This window comes from Ascaphus truei, chromosome 6, assembly GCF_040206685.1.
Source record: "Ascaphus truei isolate aAscTru1 chromosome 6, aAscTru1.hap1, whole genome shotgun sequence".
In the NCBI taxonomy this organism is placed as follows: Eukaryota; Metazoa; Chordata; class Amphibia; order Anura; family Ascaphidae; genus Ascaphus; species Ascaphus truei.
Window position 1 is genome coordinate 133,559,264 of NC_134488.1, and position 24,763 is coordinate 133,584,026.

General features: G+C 44.0%; 1 protein-coding gene across 1 annotated transcript in view; it reads left to right on the top strand.

Annotated features, from left to right (window-relative positions):
• The window catches only part of LOC142497938 (urokinase plasminogen activator surface receptor-like), a 46,566-nt gene extending 22,606 nt beyond the window's left edge, over positions 1-23,960 (top strand). Inside the window, exons 5-8 of the mRNA XM_075606406.1 lie at positions 4,170-4,286; positions 12,182-12,328; positions 21,171-21,320; positions 23,722-23,960. Of these exons, the coding sequence (XP_075462521.1) occupies positions 4,170-4,286; positions 12,182-12,328; positions 21,171-21,320; positions 23,722-23,840 (533 nt within the window). The 3' untranslated portion in view covers positions 23,841-23,960. The remainder of the gene's footprint in view (positions 1-4,169; positions 4,287-12,181; positions 12,329-21,170; positions 21,321-23,721) is intronic.
• Positions 23,961-24,763: the final 803 nt, after the last annotated feature.

A 24,763-nucleotide genomic window follows, 5' to 3' on the forward strand; every position in this document is an offset into this window, starting at 1 on the left:
GAGAAGGGAGAGAGAGAGTAAAATAAGTGTGTCTGCAGTGTGTGCAGTTGCAGTTTCTGTCTGTCTAGTGTGTAGCTGCAGTTTGTGTGTTGTATGCGTGTGTGTAGCTGCAGTTTGTGTGTGTAGGTGCAGTTTGTGTGCTGTTTCTGTGTAGCTGCAGTTTGTATGGGTGCATTTTCTGTGTTGTATGTTTGTGTAGCTGCAGTTTGTATGTGTGTGTAGCTGCCGTTTGTGTAGGTGCAGTTTGTGTGTTTAGCTGTAGTTTGTGTGTGTGTGTAGCTGCAGTTTGTGTGTATGTGTGTGAGTAGCTGTAGTTTGTTTGTGTGTAGCTGCAGTGTGTGTGTGTAACTGCAGTGTGTGTGTGTAGCTACAGTGTGTGTGTAACTGCAGTGTGTGTGTATCTGCAGTGCCTGTGTGTTTAGCTGCAGTGTGTGTGTAGCTGCAGTGTGCGTGTGTGGCTGCAGTGTGCGTATGTGGCTGCAGTGTGTGTGTGTATGTGGATGCAGTTTGTGTGTGTGTAGCTGCAGTTTGTGTGTCTGTGTGTGTAGCTGCAGTGTGTGTGTGTGTGAAGCTGCAGTTTGTATGTGTGTGTGTATGTAGCTGCAGAGTTTGTATGTATGGGTGTGTGTGGCAGCAGTGTGTGTGTAACTGCAGTGTGTGTATCTGCAGTGTGTGTGTGTCGCTGCAGTGTGTGTGTGTGTGGCTGCAGTGTGCGTATGTGGGTGCAGTGTGTGTGTGTGTGTGTGTGGATGCAGTTTGTGTGTGTGTAGCTGCAGTTTGTGTGTGTGAAGCTGCAGTTTGTATGTGTGTGTGTGTATGTAGCTGCAGAGTTTGTATGTATGTGTGTGTGTGTGGTAGCAGTGTGTGTGTAGAGCTGCAGTGTGTGTGGTGCGTTTGTATTGTGTGTGTGTAGCAGCAGAGTTTGGATGTAGCTACAGAGTGTGTGTGTGTGTGTGTGTGTGTGTGTGTGTTTGTGTGTGTGTGTGTGTGTGTGTGTGTGTGTGTACAGAGGGGGCTGCAGTGTGTGGATATAGATAGCTGCAGTGTAAGTGGACATAGAGGTGCTTTAGAGTATTAACCATTTTATTTTAATAAAAATCTAGATAACTATACAAAAGTGTCTAATTTATGAAATTTAGCCTGTATTAGTAATAATCCCTGAAGAACAGGGCATTACTGGCCAGTAATGCCCTGTTCTTCTGGGATTATTACTTAAATATTGCGTAACAATACAGAATATCATAGGATTGAATGGCAGTGATAACAAAGAATATTAACATATCATATCCAAGTATAGCGCGGTAGAGGTTAAAATAACCCTCGTTCCCCATCTGTATCAAGATCATGATGAAGAAAAAAAGTAAATTATATGTAACAGTGTTTCTCCCACCCAGTGGGAGATTTGTCCATTACTACGTGTTTGGTGGATACTGTGTATCTGCTGGCAACAGGAGGACTGAGTCATCTGCCTATGGTAGAGGGGGCACAGGAACAGGCTTCTGGGGTTCATACCCCACATATCTCTTTTGCAGCGCCTCCTTCTGCTGTAGGCTCCAGGAGCTGAAAGTGATCTCCCATGGTATAACTTATTACCTCTCTGCCCAGTAAGGTCACACACCAGGCAGGAGGCGGTTTATTCACTCTGTACAGCACAGTTACACGGCAGGCTTCTGCCCATTGCAGTACTCTCTGCTCTCACTGAATGATGGTCCATGGACCGTCACTATAGGCCAAGGGCACTCGAAGCCATCCTAGCTCTTCCCCATCTCCCTAGCGGAGACCGAGGTATGGTCCACACTCGCTCCCCCGGAGGGAAGAGCACACGGGAAGGCCCCAATCTCAGGCTCCCTGTTGTGTGACCTGCCTTCCTCAGTGGGGGAAGGACACTATTAACTTTATGGCAGTCCTGCCCTAAAGTACAGCCAGGATGCGGGCACCCGTTGTCCCAACTACAACAGGATTTACCACTCCCTGCTGTCACTCAAGTGCAGTACCAAAAGGGAGGACGATAACCTCATACCAACTAATGGCAACCTGATTGTACTAGGGTTTACTGCCAGCCCAAGGGCAGAATAGTAGCCATCGGGTGACCTGAGGAAAACAAATAGGTAGCGCTATATCCCACAATAGCCTGGCAGCCTATGATTTAACCCTGACCCCTAGTCAGGCAATAGAAGTGGAAAAAAGTTATATCTGTGGCGCTCTGCACTATTATATATTAAACAATTCTATTAAATAATAAGGATGTTATACAACCAGTATCACGGATATCGCAGTATCACGGATATCGCCCGTCCATATAGATGCTCCACGTGATGTAGGTGAACATGTAAATATAAAAAAAATCAAATCATAGCATAATACTACTAAACAAATATACAAATATACAAACAACATACAACACTAGACAAATGCTGAGAACATAAAAAACATATAATAGGTTCTAGCAAGAAACTCCAACTCACGTGGGGGTATCTGCTTACCGAAGGCAAGAAGGTATCAGGCAGTGGAGATTTCAAAGAGTGTCCCCTCTTATGGATAGCTACTACCGCTGCTTGCACCTGGGCTCAGAAGAGTTGATCTCCTATATGGCAGGGACAGGCTCCTCCAGCCCGCGGCGTCTGCCTCCGTCTGCAGTCAGCACTGTCCACACACGATGGTGGCTGTGGGATGGCAGCTGCAGATACTTCCTGTCCCGACCGCGCCAAAACGCGCCAAACGATGCAATTTTGAAATGCAGGAGAATCATACATGCAGGAGAATGCAGCCCGCAGATCGCAGCTAACAGCTCCAAGGGGGACAGCACTCACACATGAGTGCGAAGGGCCTCACGGAACCACCCTACGCGTTTCGAAAGTCCTGCTTTCTTCCTCAGGGGTAATTGTAATAAAAAAGTAGTCCCAGTAAGTCCCGGTATATGTAGTCCCAGTTTAAAAAGACAGTGCACCATTATGAGCTTGATCATGCGTAGATGGAAGAACTGGGACACTCAGCGTTATAACACACAAGATACATGACAAAAAAGAAAACAATAAACAAATAAACAAATTACAATGGACAAAAAATAAAATATAATGATTAATACAATGTATATAATGCAAATGTATTCATTATACCTACATATATATGTAGGCCATATAATGTGATAACATAATGTCATTAAATGATACAGAGCATTAAATGACAGGGAATTAAACCTTTTTTACTTTGCAGAATATTTGAGAATGGCATAATATCACCGACATTTAATGATTAGGAGTAATGTGATGGCTATTTCTGAACTGCTCAGAGCAGCCACTGGGCCAGTGAGGCTGTGTTAGTATAACACGTACACTGCATTTCCCAGTGGGTCATTTTGCCACCTTGCATGTACTGATCCAGCTGCTTTACCAGTTTGCTTTTTCAATTCCAGTTAACCATTACTGGATCAAAGGAGATCAAGAGATTACTATTCGGTTATTCACATTGTCAAAGAGTAGCTAAATTCCCCTCGATCCCTACCACGGATTGACAAGCCACGCACCAGGATACTATCAGAGATCAGTGTCCAACAAGTTTCTCTATCAATATGTTCTCCTTAATCCTGTATATCGTCGTGTTCTTGGCTCTAACAGTCACAGGTAAGGCGGCTTCTTCCTGCTATAATAATATTGTTACTGCATATCAAGTAATCATATACAGTATATAATAGGCATCTGAATAAATCTGAAGTTTCAGGATACAATGAAACAATGTAACACTAGGATCTAACTCTCTTTTACATGGATAGTAGCGATGTTGTATGTTACCGACCTGTGTGCAGAGCTATCACCTTCTTAGATAAAATTTGTCCCACTGTATCTGCACAACTTGCTCCTAAAGCAAAGCGTTTCAGTGTGTCAGTTAGAGGGATACGACAGAATGATCCCTGTATGATCCCGCAGCACCGAGCTGCTATGTGTCACAGTTATTACTGTATATGAACTTACAGTACCAGTACAGTTGTGCTTCACACAGGGGAAGGATGTATTTTATAACAACCTACTATTTGTAAGTTGCAGATGTGATAGATACTGTACACTGCATGCACAATGCTAAAGTCACAGAAAATATAAGGTCACTGCTGGATTTTTGGATGTAAATGATACTGTACATAAATGTGCTAAATAATCACTATTTTCATCTTCCAGCTCATGGCAGCAGTTGCCTTAAGTGCCTAAAGCGTAACGGTGACACATGTGAAGGAGAGTCCGTGTCCTGCAATGGGGAGTCACAATGCATGGTGATTTCTGAACATGCTAATATAGGTAAGTACAAGTCTGTAATGGTGGGTGATCCAGTGCTAAGGGAACAGGAGTTGAAGTTTTAGGTCATATGTTGTAGCCATTTCTCTATCCTAAAAACTCCAAAGCAAACACCCCAACTGTAACTATATATAAAGTGATTTCATCCGGTATCTCTAGGTTCTGGAACAGTGCAGTAAGTGTACTTTCCAGCTCACAGAGCGTTAATCCATACAGAGAATAGCTAATGCAGCTGCCTAATTAATCAGAATTGACTCCTTGAGTGAACAAGGAAGTGTTTAAGGCAAACACAGAGAGCTGTGATGCTGCTATGTGTGAGAGACACACGCTGAGAGATACAGAGTGAGAGATTGCTGTAGCAGAGAGGGGGACAGAGAAGTGCTCCCCAGCTTAAGAATGAATGCAGGCACAGCCCTTGACAGTGAATCTACAGAGGATAGTTTCTCTGAGCTCACATGGAGCCAAGTTCCCCTAAGGAAGGAAAGGAGGAGAGACAGTGCTGAAGCAGGGACGCCTGCTCCAATGGACTACCAGATAAGGAAAACCCTTTATTATTGTGTGCAGAGGCTATATACATTGTTGCATATGCCAGGGCATGTTTTAACCTGGGAACCAGTACAGTTGGCCAGCTGTGGTTAGAAAGGGCTGAAGCCAAGTTGAGTTATTTTCCCTAACGAGAATAGGTATTTCATTTTATGATTTGTTTGACTTAAAGGGACGATGGGCCTGTTATCATATGATTTAATCCCTGTAAATAAACCCCATAAAAGAAATACAGTGTTTCCTGCCTTAAATTGGGACTTAAAGAGACTGCAACGTGGTAGGATATATATATCTATATATATATATATATATTGACAGAAAATATAGACAGCGCCCTTTACACACTACACCTAAATTGCTGCAGCCCTGATAGATGTGGCAAGAATTTGCACCAGGCAAATATGCCCAATAAACAGTGGTGTGAAAATAAATAAATGTATTCTGGCAGGGAATACTTAAAGTGACTATTATATAAAAACACAAAAGCAAAAAAGAAGTGTGCATAACATATAGAAATAAAAAAAAGCAATAAAAGAGATATTGCCAATTGATGTGGGTAAAAATGACACTGAGTGTCACTGGGACTTAACTAAAAAATTCAAATATAAAAAAAAAAAAAAAATGGGTTCTTGTGATAAGCAATGAAAAATTCAAAACACGATTATGAACCCATAAATGCAGTTAATATTAAAAATACTTAAGTCCACATGTGTCCATGATAAGTTGATTTGCAAAAGGTCCAGGCTGCTTCTTCTTGGGCTCACCGAACTCCCACAGTACCTATTAGAGAAAAAGAGAAAAGAAGCGCCCGATCCTTGTGTAAAATCAGATGAACAAAGTTTTAATATCTCATGGACAAGACAAATGCACACTTACAATTTGTCTGATAAAATAAAGCATGTTATGGGACCTGCCCATGCACCAACTGAGGACTCCTCGGTCTCTTCTTTGTGTGTGAGTGTCAGTATTGGCTCCAAAAAGGATGTTGCTGTCAGCTGCTGTCTCCAGGGGAGTAATCCTTAGTGTTTGTGAGCACTCAATCTCCACATGCAGCCGCCATTTAGCCTTTCTTCTCACACTTGAAACCGGAAAAAAATCTTCAGGCAAGTCCTTGCCTCCTCACGCTGGTGCAGGGAGCTGCCCTGTCACTGTAGGCTCACTGCCAGATATCCCTACGCGTTTCTTCCGACTCTGATGAAATCCGCAGAGTCGGAAGAAACGCGTAGGGATATCTGGCAGTGAGCCTACAGTGACAGGGCAGCTCCCTGCACCAGCGTGAGGAGGCAAGGACTTGCCTGAAGATTTTTTTCCGGTTTCAAGTGTGAGAAGAAAGGCTAAATGGCGGCTGCATGTGGAGATTGAGTGCTCACAAACACTAAGGATTACTCCCCTGGAGACAGCAGCTGACAGCAACATCCTTTTTGGAGCCAATACTGACACTCACACACAAAGAAGAGACCGAGGAGTCCTCAGTTGGTGCATGGGCAGGTCCCATAACATGCTTTATTTTATCAGACAAATTGTAAGTGTGCATTTGTCTTGTCCATGAGATATTAAAACTTTGTTCATCTGATTTTACACAAGGATCGGGCGCTTCTTTTCTCTTTTTCTCTAATATATATATATATATATATATATATATATATATATATATATATATATATATATATATATATAGATATATATATAACCTCAGTTTTATTGTATCCCCTGAGGAAGGTCCCATTCTGTAGGACTGAAACGTTGGGTTTCTGGATGTATTTTTGCTTTCACTAATACACTTTGATTTTCAACATTGAGTGCTGTCTCTTGTTTACCAATCCTTGGATCGGTAACGTATAACTATATATATATATATATATCCTACCACGTTGCAGTCTCTTTAAGTCCCAATTTAAGGCAGGAAACACTTTATTTCTTTTATGGGGTTTATTTACAGGGATGTATATATATATAAATCTGAGGTTATGGAATTTCACAAAAGTATCAAGTCATTTTGTCCCCAGATGTATCCAATATGTGGAAGTATTCATGTATAGGATGAGGAATGTTTGGAGCTATCATGCTGATGGGTATTTAGAGCACAGTACCTGTGATTTTTGTTATTACATTGTCAGGTTACACACGCGATTCTGTATTTTTTATTATTTCACTATACAGATGGAGCAGGAAATATTATTGTACTTGTTAATAGAGGAAATAATACAGAAAATATTGTGTGCGTTAGCGACATAATTCGCGTTACCATTAGTTTTAATGGAGACGCAGTATGTCGGAATAAATATTGCGTTCACATTAAAGTGTCCCATTCATTTACTGGTACTGGCATGGATGTCTTCTACATCTGCACATAAACCAGGATCGGCACTATTATCTTCAGAAACAAGGCACTGCTATGGGCACTTCTTTTGCACCCTCTTATGCGAATCTTTTTATGGGCTATTGGGAAAATATTCACATTTTCGGTGACACCAATCCTTTCCGTGATAATATAATTTTTTACCGTCAATATATCGACGATCTTATCCTGATATGGAGTGGAGACTATATTACCTTAATGTCATTTATTGATTACTTGAATAAAAATACATTTAATTTGAAATTCTCCTCATCAATTCATATTAATCATATTAGTTTTCTGGATGTAAATTTATATATTGATGTTAATTGTAACATTCAGACTGATATATTTCGTAAGCCCAACGCCCGTAACTCTTTGCTAAGAGCCAATAGCAATCATCCAAGACCCTTACTGCGTGGTATCCCTGTGGGACAATATCTTAGATTAAGAAGGATATGTTCTACTGAAGAATCGTTCAGACAACAATCAGAGATCTTAAATAATAGATTCAGAAGTAGAGGATATCTGAAAAAGACATTCATTCAGCTATTATGCGAGCATCACAAACTAATCGTTTAGATTCATTAACTAGAACTAATGCTAATAATTCAAACAGACATGGGGAGACCACCAATCAAAAGGAAGAAACACCATTGTTTATTACTACCTATAGCAACCAAGCTAATCAAATAAAAACCATTATAAACAAACATTGGAAAATATTACATCTTGACAAAGATTTGGCTACCGTTGATCAAAACACTCTGAGATTTGTCTATAAAAAGGCTAAAACTATTGGTTTTCATCTTTCCCCAAGTCTATTTGCATCAAACCTGAATGAACATAAACAGAATCTTCCAAAAGGGTTCCACAAATGTGGAAAGTGTAACTATTGTAAATATGCAATGCCTCTTTCAAATATGACATGTAAATATACAGGTAAAATATACAAAATCAAACAATTTATGACTTGTACCACAAACTATGTTGTTTATAAATTGAATTGCAGTTGTGGAAGTATTTACATTGGTAGGACGATACGTCCACTTAAAATCAGAATCTCTGAACACCTTTGTTCTATTAAAAAGAATGATCTTAGTTTACCTGTATCCAAGCATTTTACTAAATGTCCAATTGGTTCTATTAGTACATTTACATTTAGTGCCCTAGAATTTATTCCTAAACATGCTAGAGGAGGTAACAGAGAAGCAGCCCTCAATAAAAGAGAAATGTTCTGGATTTTTACCCTCGGGTCATTATCACCCGGGGTTATAAATACCGATTGGGAACTGAAACATTTCTTGGAATGATATTCTCTTTTTAATTTCCAATTAATGATGTCTATGCATTATTGTGAATTATTTGCATACTCTCTACACTATATGTTTTCCTTATGGATACTATACATCTTGAATACATAAAAAAGCTGTGTGTGCTGTGCACGCGCATAGTAAGTGAAACTTCTTTGACTTTTGTCACAGAAATTGTATTTGTGTTGGTGTTAGTGATGTTTTAATTAAAAATCAAAATACAATCTCAATGACAAAACGCAAATAAATTTGACTTAGAATGCGCGTGCTCGGCACACATCCACTGTATTAGCTATTTGCACTAAGTGTGAATTCCGCGTGTGACAGTGTGCGTGTGACTGAGAGTGTGTGTGTGACTGAGAGTGTGCGTGTGACTGAGAGTGTGCGTGTGACTGAGAGTGTGCGTGAGAGTTTGCGTGTGACTGATAGTGTGCGTGTGACTGATAGTGTGCGTGTGACTGATAGTGTGCTTGTGACTGAGAGTGTGCATGTGACTGAGAGTGTGCGTGTGACTGAGAGTGTGCGTGTGACTGAGAGTGTGCGTGTGACTGAGAGTGTGCGTGTGACTGAGAGTGTGCGTGTGACTGAGAGTGTGCGTGTGACAGTGTGCGTGTGACTGAGTGTACGCATGTGACTGAGTGTGCGTGTGACTGAGAGCGTGCATGTGACTGAGAGTGTGCGTGTGACTGAGAGTGTGCGTGTGACTGAGAGTGTGCGTGTGACTGAGAGTGTGCGTGTGACTGAGAGTGTGCGTGTGACTGAGTGTGCGTGTGACTGAGTGTGCGTGTGACTGAGCGTGTGCGTGTGACTGAGCGTGTGCGTGTGACTGAGCGTGTGCGTTTGACTGTGCGTGTGACTATGCGTGTGCGTGTGACTGCGTGTGCGTCTGACTGTGAGTGTGACTGAGTGTGCGTCTGACTGTGAGTGTGACTGAGTGTGCGTGTGACTGAGTGTGCGTGTGACTGAGTGTGCGTGTGACTGAGTGTGACTGAGTGTACGTGTGACTGTGAGTGTGCGTGTGAGTGTGACTGAGTGTGTGTGACTGAGTGTGCGTGTGACTGTGAGTGTGTGTGGGGGTCTGGGGGGGTCAGTGTGTGAGGGTCTGGGGGGGTCAGTCAGTGTGTGTGGGGCTCTGGGTGGTCAGTGTGTGTGGGGGTCTGGGGGGGTCAGGCAGTGTGTGTGGGGGTCTGGGGGGTCAGGCAGTGTGTGTGGGGGTCTGTCAGTGTGTGTGGGGGTCTGGGGGGTTCAGTCAGTGTGTGTGGGGGTCTGGGGGGTTCAGTCAGTGTGTGTGGGGGTCTGGGGTGGTCAGTCAGTGTGTGTGGGGGTCTGGGGGGGTCAGTCAGTATGTGTGGGGGTCTGGGGGGGTCAGTCAGTGTGTGTGGGGGTCTGGGGGTGTCAGTCAGTGTGTGTGGGGGTCTGGGGGGGTCAGTCAGTGTGTGTGGGGGTCTGGGGGGGTCTGTCAGTGTGTGGGGGGGTCCGGGGGGGGGTCAGTCAGTGTGTGGGGGGGTCAGTCAGTGTGTGGGGGGGTCTGTCAGTGTGTGGGCGGTCCGGGGGGGTCCATCAGTGTGTGGGGGGTCCGGGGGGGGTCCGCGCAGGTTGCGCCCGGGTTTTTGTACCACCGCTTCCTGGGGGGCCCGCAAACGCCCGCGTCACTGGAGGGCTGAATGGCGCCACTGCCAGCCGCTTCTGCGCATGCGCGGCATGGCAGCGGTAGTGGAAGTTAGGCGGGCCCATGTGTGGACTGGGAGGGAGGTCCCATTCGGGTAAGGAAAGGGTGGGTGGGGGGCTGTCCCGGTCGGGCGGTCTCTGCTGTCCCGGGCAGCAGACGGGGACACATGTCAACAGCCGTGGCAGCGGGCGGGGAACGGCGCCGCTGCCAACCGCTTCTGCGCATGCGTGGCTTTCCTCCAGTCCCCATGATTACTGAGCATGCGCGGCTTGGCCGCGGATGTGCGGGGGGAATGGCAGCCGTTAGGAGCGGCGCCGGCGGCTATCGCCGCCGGCCGCATATGTCATCAGCCATGTGGGGGGAGCGGGGGCCATTAGGAGCGGCGCCGGCGGCTATCGCCGCCGCCGCATCTGATTTGTGGAGCGGGTGTGATGTCAGTGTTGGGGTCGGGCTGAGCCAGAACACAGCCCGGCCTCAACTGCCAGCACTGACGTCACATCCGTTTCATTTCTGTCTCCACAATTCATTTTTGCCCCAGTTCGAATAAGGTGCCACTAAGGAAGTTTCACTTCAATAAGTGTGTTTGAATTTTTCAATTATTAAGTCTCATATCTATCATAGTTCTTGTTGTATGTGCTCTATACTCATGGATTTACTGACTGTGCATGTTTTTATTGGATTTAGATTCTCTTGGATCAATGGCTCTAAGTATTAAACAAATTGATTATTAATACATTTATATTGATTCTATTATTCTATAGTATATGATCTTATTTCTATTTATCCATTTATCCAAGAGACTTAAATCTGTTTCCACAGAACATGACAAATTGTTTTTATCTGATATTCTGTTTTTCTTTTCCCCGCATTAAGTATGTGCGGGTTAATCTTGATTAGATGTTCTCCCTTGTTTGTGTTGATATTAGATCACCCCCCACCTTGCAGTGACGCCACTTAGATATTTCTATGATAATCGATTATGTATATAAATACCGATTAATATGGCTTAACCTGTTATCCAACTTTCGGTATATAGAGTGTAGTATGTTGATGTACTTAGACATATTGTGGCGTCACTTCCGATGGGCGGATGATTAATTTCCGCGTCACTTCCAGTCCGCGTCACTTCCGGAAGGCAGATGATGCGGGTTTGCATCATTTCCGGTTGGCGGCTTAGGGGTATAAGAAGAGGCATCGAGTCCACACTCTGCACTCTCTGATGAAGCGCCAATCGTGGTGTGAAATGCGTAAGAGTTTGTTCCTATCTGCACCATGTTGTCCTAATAAAGAAGCTTTTTATTTTCATTGGCGGTTATCCTGTTTGTCCCTTCCAAGCACGGCTGTGCTCCGTTTCACCTACCTTTTCGGAGGATGTCTCTCTAATAATTCGCGTTACCATTAGTTTTAATGGAGACGCAGTATGTCGGGATAAATATTGCGTTCACATTAAAGTGTCCCATTCATTTACTGGTACTGGCATGGATGTTTGCTACATCTGCACATAAACCAGGACTGGCTTCAGCTGTGAATTGCATAATTACATAATCTCTTGTAAACTTTCTTCTAGTGTTTCAATGTTCCCATAACTCCTTACTTTTCCTCTGAGTCCTGCAATACACTGCATTCCCCTTCTCTGGTAACATGGTATTTTCTGTATGAACTGGAGACTTGTCTCACCTTATCACAAACAGTTCTATTCTTCATATGAATGACTTGTTAGTATAGAATGTGTGGGACATATACAGGGGAACTTAAAATTCTGATCTTCAATTTGCTTGTACTGTATTATTTAATCTCTTGAAAAATGCAGCATGTATGTAGTTGGGTTAATCTATGTTAATCTGCAGATGATTAAGCGTGAGAGAAATACTAAAATGTAGATGACACTTTGAGCGTCTTTTGATTTACATATGGTGGAATAGTTGAGTTTGTAGATCATTTGTAGATATTTTTCCAATGCTGTGAGTGTGGAGCCCAGATCTCTTTGGCTATTAATATGAACATTGACTTCTCATTTACTAAATTATTCTCACAGGTGGAAAAGTATTCCGGTCAATTGCTAAGGGTTGTGCTGAAGAAATACCGTGTGACTCTTCAAGCTATGTAAATAACCAAAGGCTTTTTATACGTGAGAATGTCAAATGCTGCTCTGGGGATAACTGCAACACCAATAACTATCACAGTAAGTGCACTGAATATTTATAGAAATGTAATAAAATATCCAACTGAATCAAACGCCTGTACAAAAAAAGACTTTACCAAACTACTGCACTCAATATTGAATTAAAATGAGTAAAATAATTCTTATACAAGGCATATCCGTAGTGTTTAAAATGTATTATTTTTTTTAATTGTATTTTAAATATACAGAACTATTCTCAACAACATATAAAACCATACAAATATATAAAAACAAAGTATCCCTTTATAAAGAATCCTGACTGTACCAACAATGTAGTATACCGCTATTCTTATAATGCTTTATAGATCATATAATCTGCAGATGAATGATTATCCTAGGATATTTATACCACTGTTTGAAGTTGGAAAGTCGTAAATACAGGTATCCCACAGTTGGGCATATTGGAGCTGATATTTTGTAACTTGCTATATTTACCCAGGATGTGGGTCTGTGAATCTTGTGTCTCCTGATTTAAGGGGAATTGAAGTCAGAGGGTATGTTGAACATGTTTTTAACAGGCCTATGAGAGATATAAATATGAAGAGAGATATTCAGATCCAAGGACAAACTTACTGCTGATAATATTAGGTTTATTTGTACGGTATGTATAATGCTCAATCTTTAGTTTATTACATTTATCAAATAATTTAGGAAATGTGCTAATAACTTGAAACAAACAGTGATAATATTATCTACGTGAACATATTGAAACAAATGGCAACCCCGCACTTAAAAATACATAAATCAGAAATAATCGTATATTTTATTCATAAAGATGAGAATAAAAACGAAATTCTGTGCAATGTAAACATACAGAAAACAGAGCAATCAAACATAGTGTTAACATGAAGGACAGACGAATAACGTAAAATAAGGGGGGGATGGAAATATAAGAAAAAATAACACAAAAAATAACACAATAATATTCACAAAAGTGTCAAGGGAGCCTTTCTTCTGGCCCATTGTTACATCTATAACATGTAGTATTGCCTACATCAGATCAAAAAAAGATCTAGCAAAAATTATCACACAAAGTCCAAAGTTTCACATTTTGAAGTATTTCCGACTTAAGTATTTTTCAGTGCGGGGTTGGTATTTGTTTCATTTATTACCCTTTTGGAGTTGGTAGGGACTCCTGGTTTCCCTGCACATTATCCATATTAGCAGTGTTGGGCGTTATTATCCATTAAGGTGGAGAGTGTCTTATTTGTTATACAACTATCTCCGTGAACCTACATATTGCCTATACAAATGGTTGGTGCTGCTGGAAATAGACTATTCCAGGTCCAGAAAATGGTGCCAAATAAGAAAAGGAACTACTGTAGTACAACCTGAAGGAACAAATGGGGAGAAGAAAATAAATATATATAGTGAAGTATGTTCACAAAACGAGATTGCAGGTCAAAAAGGGTAAGCTATACACTCACACGGAGTCCCGAGGCCTCAGGCACGGAATAAATTAACTTGATGTCTTTTTTTGTACATCTCTCTTATTTCTCCTCTCTAGGAAGATTTTCAGATGCAAAGAAAACCAGGCAGCCTCATAGCGCCACATTAGAAGATTTCAGGGAAAAAATTATTTCAAGTGCTAGAGATGCACTGGGATACTCTGACAAACAATTATAACAAAAGAAGCCGTGGAATAAGTAGACACATTGTATTGCAGAGCTTTTTATATACTGACACAAAGAAGACCCTATAACAAGCACTCAGATATATCTGTAAAGGAAATCTACACAAGATATGTGGGATAATGCAAAATAAGACAATTTTATTATACAAAACATATACAACAAAAAGTTAAAAAATAACAATATATAAAAAAAACAGGCAGACACAACACAAAAACCTCCTGGAAGTAGGAAGATGATTTGACAGATCTATAAACAGCGCAAATTACATAACACCAAACAGGTAAGGGATGATGCAGAGGGAAAATGGGGAACAGCCCTAAATATATTGGAAAATCCCAGGACTAAGTCCCGAGAGATACCACTGACCGGCCGGTCATATATCAAAAATAAAGGGACCTCATACCCCCACAAAATATCCCTATACCATCAAACACATAACAAAGAGGCAGGAAGTGGCAACCAACCACAGGTTTTTGTGTTGTGTCTGCCTGTTTATTTATATATTGTTATTTTTTAACTTTTGTGGTATATTTTTTGTATAATAAAATTGTGTTATTTTGCATTATCCCACATATCTTGTGTAGATTTCCTTTACAGATATATCTGAGTGCTTGTTATAGGGTCTTCTTTGTGTCCCTGTGTGTCTCATATTGGTTTCTGACCCTTAGCACCGCCAATTTCTCTCTCATCTTCAGGGATTATTTGATTGGCAATAGATATCTTGATACTTCTACAGATGTTCTGACTGCGGTATTTTCTGTGTGTGTTTAAAATATATATATACAATATATATATATATATATATATGTAACGGGTGTACCCCCTTGTCTGACCCACCCAATCTCACATTGGCCCGTGTGGTCTAACCGTTCCCCTTTACATGTTCGTGTGTGGTGGTGCACCTGCAAGCAACAGGTCTCCTGAGTCTCCCGCTTGATGGTATTAGGGGATGTCATCAGGACAGGTAGCTGAGGTAGTGGGTGCGAGTCCAACATACTTCATGTGCAGCGCCTCCACCTCATCAGGATCTGTGCTTCCGCAGGGAGATGGTCCTGGTGAGGAACTCCTTCTTGGTGGTGCCATCCACTGCTGAGTAACTTCACTCTCACACAGTGGATGTATATGCGAACAAGACATCTTTATTTGCATTGTATGGGCAAGCTGCCCCTCACAGATAGCAACTCAGCCGCTCATCTCTGTGCAGCACTCCATTAGGAAGGTCCCTTCTCCCTAATAGAGCTGCTTTCCACCTTTACTCTCAAAGAGATTCCCCAGCTTCTCTGGTTGCTGTAATCTCCTCTCCTGAGATGCTTTGTCTCTCTCAGCTCATCTCTTGAGCTGCTCTGTCTGTCAGCTCCTCTAACTCTGCCCAATGTCCTGCGTCTGCTCACTGACTCACAGCTAGCCTGAGACACTGCAACACTGTTGCAGACCTTCACGTGCCTCTCACTGAACAGAGGCAGCACAACAAAAGGAAACTGAACTTCTAACTTTAGGCAGTGCTGTGTCTTATATCACCCCCCAGAGAACAAACCTACTCTGTACCACTAAGTGTGGGCACATTCCATGTTGTCACTTCCTTTGAGGATATATGACACCTCACCAGGGTTTGAGGGCAAACCTCCATTGATTGTTGCTGGCAATCCTGCATACTTACCAGGTTTGCTGCCAACATGAGAAAGAGATATGTATACCAATCTTAGACATGGCTACATTCTCCCCATGGGTGAAACCCAACGGCCCGGCTGGGATTTAAATTTGCGGAACCTTCCTTCAGGTAGCACTGCAAAACATAACAACACATTATTACAGTACATATCTTTTCATAACACAATAACAGATACATCCTAACGTAGATGTATAACAACTAGGATTACTCCATGCTGGAGTATCCATTCTGGTACTACCATACCCTCTTAAGGTGGCTTGCGTACAGCATGGTCCACTGGGCTTAGAACATCAATGCTGTAACACTCTAGGGGACATACTGGACACCCACAATCAGACCATAACTCTGGCCTGGATGCTAGTGGACTGAGAGGATCATGCCCATACATTTCCCCAAGGCATCTCCTGGAGATGTAGACTATCCCCTCTTGACTACACCACTTCTCATCTAACCCGCCAGGATCCCAATTTTCTTCTCCTGATCCTTCCTCTTCATCAGTGCCATATCCCCTATCTTCATCAGGGGTACCCATTTCGAACTTACTTTCTCCCTCCCATGGATGGTGAAAATAAAGTAACCACTTTTGGCGATCCCTAATAACTCTTGCCGACACTGGACGCACATAGGGGGTTCCCTGGGCAATAGGCACAATATGAGCAACATTACCCACATTCCCAGACGAAACTCCCAATGTCCCTGGGGACCCAAAATTTGACCCAAGGCTCTTAGGATCACACCCCACCATAACAGTACGATTGTCATCATTAGTGCAGTACACTACCGACACACTTTATTGCAGCACGGCTAGCACCGCAATCTGGGGGATGCCCCGGCGTGCTAGCCGCACTCCCTCAGCGTGCCGCGCATCACCGATGCGCGGTCACGCGTCATCGGGTGCCTGCGCCCCCTGCACGCGCGTCCAGGGCTCCCCGAGGGAGCCCTGGTGTCCCGCGATGTGGGGGACGGCGGCAGGGGGTTCCGGGGGACCCGGCGGACCCGGCAGCGGGAGGGAGAGCTCCCCGATCGGAGGGCACTCTTCCGCTGCTTCGGCGCGCACCCGGCACCCTCCGGCGCGCGCCAGGTTACTGCTGCAGCCGAGAACGGGCAAATGCTCGAATAAACTCGGCCGCAGCAGTATAACATTCGTTGCATAGACATTTCCCTCCCCGACCTCTCATCGGAGACAAAACAGTCACCCCAGTCCAGATTTTCCGCAGTCCATTCTTCAGAAATGGCTCGGGATTCCCCAGACAACCCTTGGCTAGACTGGGACCCATAGGAAAAAGTGACAGGGGCAGGGGTTTTAACTATGGCCGAGGGTTGGGCATAGGGAAACACTGCCGGCATACGCGGGGCTACGACCCGCAACTTCTCGCTTCCTTGCCCGGTACCATCAGACTGGCACTCTGGCTCACCTGTGTCCGTATTCCCAGGCTTCAGCAGGGCCTGCTGTCTCTTCCCGGACCCAAGATTTCTGGTACAGCTGCTTGGCCGCGAGGACACGGCCATCTCGCTGGACTCGTCGCCATCTTGCGTTGGGTTCCCAACCGGAACCTCTTCCTCCAGAACGACATCCGCCACCGGAAGTGATGGTTCTGCTCTCCGCTCCGTCCAGGCCTGGGCTAGGCCTTTCTCCGCCGTTGCCACCACCAGCGCCTGTGGGGGGTTAGGAGGTTCCTCACCACTCCGCTGGCTTGCGATGGGTTCCTCTGTGGTAGGCCAGACTGGCCATTGTAGGGCACACGGGCTTACATCAGGGTCCGCAGCAGATGGGATAAATGTATCTTTATCTTCAGCTTCACTTGTGTGGTCCGCCGGCTGGCGCATCACCACAGCTGGTTGACTACTGTCTTCAGTAGTACAGGATGGGGATAGGGACATCTCCGCAGGGGAACAGTGTCGGGTCGCTTCGCATTCGCTGGAGGCCATCGGCCTGAAGTGGTCCTGCTCCGCCGATACCAGTGGTAGCGATCCCCCTTCTCCCTGGGCAGTCACCTTACCCTTCGTTGATTCCGTCAGGAATGGTTTCATCATCTGGGGTTCCGGTTCTGAAACCGGATCTGGAGCCGTCTCTGTCATCGGAGCTTGGAACTCCTCACGCTTAGGCAGATAAGGGCTAGACACAAGCTGGTTTGCTCTTTTTGCAAAGAAAGTAGCTCCCCAAACAAGATCTTTTCCCAGAGATACACAGTCAGAGTCCTCACACCTCAAGCTGGTGATTCCGTCATTGAATACTTCCCGGAATCCTTTAGGCAATGAATAACAGGCAAAGGTCATATCACACTTCCTCACTTTATGTATACACGGGCACAAAAGAAAGGGGTAAGTCACTCCTCTGGCCCGCCATGCTCCTGGTAGCTGAGGTTGTGCTTTGCTGCATTCTGTTTCTTTCTTAGGGGGAACAGAAGTTGCTACTGGCAGTTCAATGTGCGCACTCCCCCTGGTGGACTCTAGAGGAGGTTCTCGTAGACTTGTAGGTGGACCCAGTACAGGGGCGGAGTGAGTCATAGTCCATGAGGGCGCGGCTCCAGTTTTCACGCCAAACTCCCCAACAGGGTGGGGTTTTCCCGTTGGCGCCAATCCTGGCCAACAATCAGCAAACTGCAAAGTTGCAAGACTTTCTGCAGCTGGCCCACGCGGTGTCCCGGGAACACGGGAACCGCCATCTTGGGTCGTACTGTCTTTCTGCATCACATTTGAGGTAGCGTTTAGCTGTTTGTATATTGAATTTTAACAAAGTCCATTTCGTTCCTCCCATCTAGCAACACTGTCGTCCTCACTAGCCTCAAGGTTACTTTCCCGAGAGCATAGACAGGACAAACACGGCGCAGCCACGGCTTTCACGCCATTCCACAACAAGCTCACAAAAGTCTCTTCTGTAACTTGTTCTTCGTCCACGCACAGTTCATATGCGTGTTCTTCCTCTGACCGCCCTTCTGGACCTTCTGCTCTATGCAGATCCTCCATTCTTGCGGTTCTCTCTCCCCGTCATCCTGGACATTCTGCGCTCTGCAGATCCTCCATTCTGACGGGTCTCTCTCAATCGTTGAACATGGGATTTTTGTACATGGAGCTCCGCTCTGTGGGGCAGCTACCACATCAGTACAATTAACATGCCTTGTGCACCACCTTGTGTACCTAACGTATATCTGAATCGTGTTTGCACTACCTCAGGCTAGGCTCACTCTTTCTGTGTCTACTGTATCGCTTTCCTCCAGTCTGTGCTCCTTGGTCAAGTGATCTGGAATGGAGACTAGAGTACTCTGGCTCTTCCATGCAGTACTTTGGGCGTCTACCTACTATTGGCTAGCCTAGTGCGGACCCTTCCAGAATTCCTGCCCTAAATTACCAGTTTATCCCTTGAGGCGTCCCCCGCTAGCGCTACCTCAAGGCGACTAGAACAGCAATAGCCTCCCGCTCCAGATCTACTAACCCCTAGCAGGATCCCATGGCGTCTTTGCGGCCTGCAGCTCCAGCAGCTACCCGACTACCCCTGGTTCCGTCCCACGCAGCACAAAGTGGCAGCAGACACTCTCCCTGTTTCCTATTGTGTGCCTAGCAAAAGCCTGTTCTGTTAACAGTATCTCAGAAGCACATCCAATTGTAACTGGTGTACCCCCTTGTCTGACCCACCCAATCTCACATTGGCCCATGTGGTCTAACCGGTCCCCATTACATGTTCGTGTGTGGTGGTGCACCTGCAAGCAACAGGACTCCTGAGTCTCCCGCTTGATGGTATTAGGGGATGTCATCAGGACAGGTAGCTGAGGTAGTGGGTGAGAGTCCAACTTACTTCATGTGCAGCGCCTCCACCTCATCAGGATCTGTGCTTCCGCAGGGAGATGGTACTGGTGAGGAACTCCTTCTTGGTGGTGCCATCCACTGCTGTGTAACAACACTCTCACACAGTGGATGTATATGCGAACAAGACATCTTTATCTGCATTGTATGGGCAAGCTGACCCTCACAGATAGCAACTCAGCCACTCATCTCTGTGCAGCACTCCATTAGGAAGGTCCCTTCTCCCTAATAGAGCTGCTTTCCACCTTTACTCTCAAAGAGATTCCCCAGCTTTTATGGTTGCTGTAATCTCCTCTCCTGAGATGCTTTGTCTCTCTCAGCTCCTCTCTTGAGCTGCTCTGTCTGTCAGCTCCTCTAACTCTTCCCAATGTCCTGCGTCTGCTCACTGACTCACAGCTAGCCTGAGACACTGCAACACTGTTGCAGACCTTCACGTGCCTCTCACTGAACAGAGGCAGCACAACAACAGGAAACTGAACTTCTAACTTTAGGCAGTGCTGTGTCTTATATCACCCCCCAGAGAACAAACCTGCTCTGTACCACTAAGTGTGGGCACATTGCATGTTGTCACTTCCTTTGGGGATATATGACACCTCACCAGGGTTTGAGGGCAAACCTCCATTGATTGTTGCTGGCAATCCTGCATACTTACCAGGTTTACTGCCAACATGAGAAAGAGATATGTACACCAATCTTAGACATGGCTACATATATATGAAAAAAGAGATAAAAAGAAGTGCAAGCTCCATAGCGTGATACTGTATGAAAAATGTGATGGTACAAAAAATAATAAAAGAGTCTCCTGGACTTGCACTCACAAGAGGGCAGATTAAATCAGCGTTTATGAGATAAAATCTCAATCGTGGTGATGTCACTGTCAGTGTAGGCAGCAGTCCAGTCACCGGTGGAACAATAATCACCAATCTGATGCATAGTGGACGTTGGAAAGGCTCACGCGCTGCAAATGTCCTAATCAATAGGAGGCACCTAGGAGCTCAACCGTAGGGAGCCACAGAGGCAATCCCGATCGAATCTTCACCCACCGCACATCACCTGTGCCGGGCTAGAGGAGCTCCCCGCCTCCCACCACAGAGAGTGTCCAGTTACCACCTGAAAATACCAGCTGCAGCCATGCTTTGACTTCCCTGTTGGTTTGCGAGCGGACCGTAGTTACATTACCACGTGCAACATTGCGTTCAAACGCGTTTCATCACGTGTTGTGACTTCGTCAGAGGTCTGATTTAATCTGTCCTCTTGTGAGTGCAAGTCCAAGAGACCCTTTTTTTAAAAAATTTGTACCATTACATTTTTCATACAGTATCACGCTATGGAGCTTGCGCTTCTTTTTCTCTCTTTTTTCTTTTAGGTATTCTTGATGTGCAAAACATCATCATTGAAGCTGCAATTTGCTTCTGTCCGGATTCACTACTATATCTGACTTTAGACACTATTCCAAGTAGTCGTCGTTTGGTTTGAATATTTTTTTTATGACTAGTACTGTATATCTTTTGTTTACATGTTTGATGTGTGTTTAATGATTCAGGCTATCAGACAATCATTTAGGTATTCATCACACCACAGCCCTTTCGAATTTCAACACTGGGCAAAATTATCACATGGCCACTGTCTTATTTCAAACACATTTAGGAAGCATATTTTAGCGCTACTTCACTGTTTTTGTATATATATATATATATATTTATATATAAATATAACCATTTCCCTTGTTCATTCTTAGTGCCTCCTGATAATGGAAAGCCCAGTGGGAAGGTTTGCCCAGACTGCTTTAAGGGGAATAGCTTGGAGGAGTGTATCAGCGACCAAACACGAGTGTGCAAACATAAAGAGGACAAATGTGTCTCCACAGTCGGACAGTTTATAGATCCAGGTAATTAGCACAGTCCTCAAAGGTGTATTAAGAAAGTGGGTGATGAGACCTTCCTTATACCTAATGTATATACAGTAAGAGTAACTGATTGACATAGAAATAACTTGCTTAATCACACCTGGTACATACATTGGAATAGGCTGTTACTAGGTGTAAAGACTGAGCAGGGGATGAGGGAGATGAAGGGTTTTATCAGGAGGATATTATAAGAGGACACAGAAGGGCACCTGTATGTAATCACTGACATGGCAGCACACGTAACTGCATCTTATTGCTAAATTAAAAACTAAAGATCATCCCAATTTTCATAGGGAAATTATATACTTTACCACTAAATATATATTTCAGTGTTTTACGGGTCATGAATAAAAGGATTGGTGTTTTGACAATAATCGTGCTGACCCTCCTATTTCCTATCATGTGTAATTAATCTTAATTAGCTTCTCATGCGGAACATTGCCACAGCTGTATGTGTCTTCAGGCTGCAGTACGTTATGAGACAGTCTGTCCCACTGACCCTTTTAGTTCCTGCGTATTTACTATGTGTGTGTGATACACGGCCGCGCACCTTCTGCCACCGGGGACATAACCAAGGAAAGACAGACCTGGGGGAGAGACGGTCTCACAGTCTGGGGCGGTGCTGTGCATGGAGAGGTCTGGTTATTACTTAGAAAGGAAAGTAGACACAGGATGGAAGCTGCAGGTTACTCTCCTGATTAGCTATATTTATAGTAAAAAGTATAAAGGCACAAATAAGTGATAAATTACTGTGCAGTGCGCAATGCATGAAATTAAGAACTCACAGCCCACCTGTTGCAATCAGATAGAATGCGGATGATGATAACTGCAGGCTTGGATCCTCCTCAGAATAACAGTGAGAAAGACATACTGTAGCATAATACCATTTATTCCAATAACAGAATAGGGAAATGTAGGGATTGCACTCACATGTTCCCTGTGTATTCAGCGCATTGCGTCTGATAAGGGCACACTCTAGCCTCTCTGGAAAGACACAGGTTCCGCCGCAGGTCAGCCACCGATGTTCCGCTCCACTCCTCGTGTTGGTCACTTCCGCATTTTCATGCTCACCGCAGTACGGTGTCCCAGTGGAGTCAGGATGGCTGGCCCTTAATGTTGAAGGGCACATTGGGCCATATTATCTAAACAGTGCTATTCCATAAGTCGCGTGAGATGTATTGTATGAGATATATATATGTGTAGCCCTGTTTCCCCCCTCTCTGGAAGATGTACTGCTGGCTACTGCGGTCTGTGATGCGTGCATACCTGTGAGGGTCCAGGAGAGCTAAGTGTCCACGATGTTGTGGGGTAACAGGACAGGCTTTAGGAGATCTTCTGAGCTAACAGGGTGTCAGAGACAAAAGCTCCAGAGGGCTCCAGGTATCCCAGAGACAGTCCCTGCCCAAGAGACTGTAGACTGTAGACTGTAGACTCCGGGGTATACAAAAAGGGATGCTTTATTTAGCAGCCACTGCTGGTGTCATACAGCGGATGCAGATAGATTGAGATGGGTCCCAGACCTCTGGATGGCGTGTGGCCCTCATAGTCTTGTCATGTTCTCAGTTCTGATCTTTCTCTCAGTCAGCTCAGGAGGGACTGACTGGCATGTCTCACTGCCAGCTGGGAGGAAAACAGCACACCTCCTCTCCCTAAGAGGGGTGGAAGAGAACTCCCAATAATTTAGCACTTCCTCTGTGAGACACTTGAAGGGGAAGGAACAAGGTCTGCACCGCTATTGGCTATACACTGACCCTATGTCACCACTACTCCTGACACTCAGAGTCAGCATGAGGGGGGGGGGGTCAATGTCTCTTAGATAGCCTGCAGTAGGCTGTGGCTACTAAGGACTTGCATGACAGGAGACATAGAGGCAGTCTGGACTAGCCATGTTGCATATGGATTTTGGTGCCACAACCTGTATTATGGAATAGCACCACTTAATATATATATGGGCCGTCATATTTTTATCCATGTTGGGCGAACTTTGTAATGCACATGATCTTTTTGTCTCTTCTTAGAGAGAATAAATAGTGAGCAAATTGAATGAATAGGTAACTGTAATAAGAGAAATGTAATTTCATAAACACATATAACACAGGGCCACAGGAAGAAAGTTGATAAATTGCAACTCAGCAATTGTTACGTTATATTCTTAGATATTTTGTGTTGCAAAGATTATTTTTAGTTTTATTGTTTATTGTTCACCAACAAAGTTACAGGTGTGAAAACAGGAGTCAAATGTAAGAATTCCAGTTAACAAACCACTTGTATTTAACATCTATCCTCATTTTTGTTAAGGGAATATATTGCCATGATTAGTGCACAAATATATGATGCTGGATATTCTTTATTATCTGATCAGACAAATATGTTGTCTCTGCAGATGGAGCAAAAGTGCAATTTTCCCATAAAGGTTGCATGTCTCCCTCGATATGTAAGCACGGCTTCGATCTATTGATTGGTATTCAAGAAATATCCAGTTCTGGGCTTCATTGCACCTAACTACAGAAAGAAGACAGCCCCTGCATTCAACAACAAATTACCATCATTAAATAATGATAGAGAAGTCAAGAAGTATACATTTTATTTGGGTTATTGATACATGCGCTGGGGGTTTGGAATTATTGCAATTATAATAACAATAAACACTAACAATTGCAAATACATGTATTGTTATGGTCTCATATGTATCGATGAAACAGGAAGCTTTGGCAGAACTTCAGAACCACAAAGTTAGTAAATAACTAAAGATTTAAATGGAGTTAAACTCACTTTGAAAGCAATACAAGTTCTTGCAGCCCCTTTTTCTCAGGGTAGATGGTGCTATTGGTTTCTCCAGCTGGAGAGGTGCTGCTTGTCAATGTTAGCGATGTCAGCGTTTCCTCCTGTGAGGTGCGTCCTGCGGTTTCAGCGTTGAGCCGAGAGGTACAGTAGTGATGTCACATTTCTGTGAGGAGATTTTTCAAACTCGAAGATCCCAGATCAGAAACTTGTGAACCGGGTTAACAATGTAACATGTTTAGGAAGGTGGGAGGGAAGGGCATTTTACAGGTTATCTCTGATTCAAATCTGAGCCAGTGTGACAGTCAGATATAAGCCATGGGCTAAACTATGAGTGATAATAGTGAGAGGGGTATTGCACAACTGTCCAATGGTAATTTAGCTGGATTATAGATATTTGTTAATAGAAAAATTACACTTCAGTGATCTTGTAGAAAAAATACTACAAAATGTTATTAGTGAATATTATATCTTAAAAAGAAAAAGAAGGTGCGCGCTTCATAGCGCATAAAAGTGTGACAATTTAATATACAAAGTTGGAAAAGTAAATGCAATCACAAACATCGAAGAATTAAAAGCTTTTTGGTGTGATATAATTTCCAGGTAACACCACCTGGACATCAAGGGACTGCTCCACAGGAAAC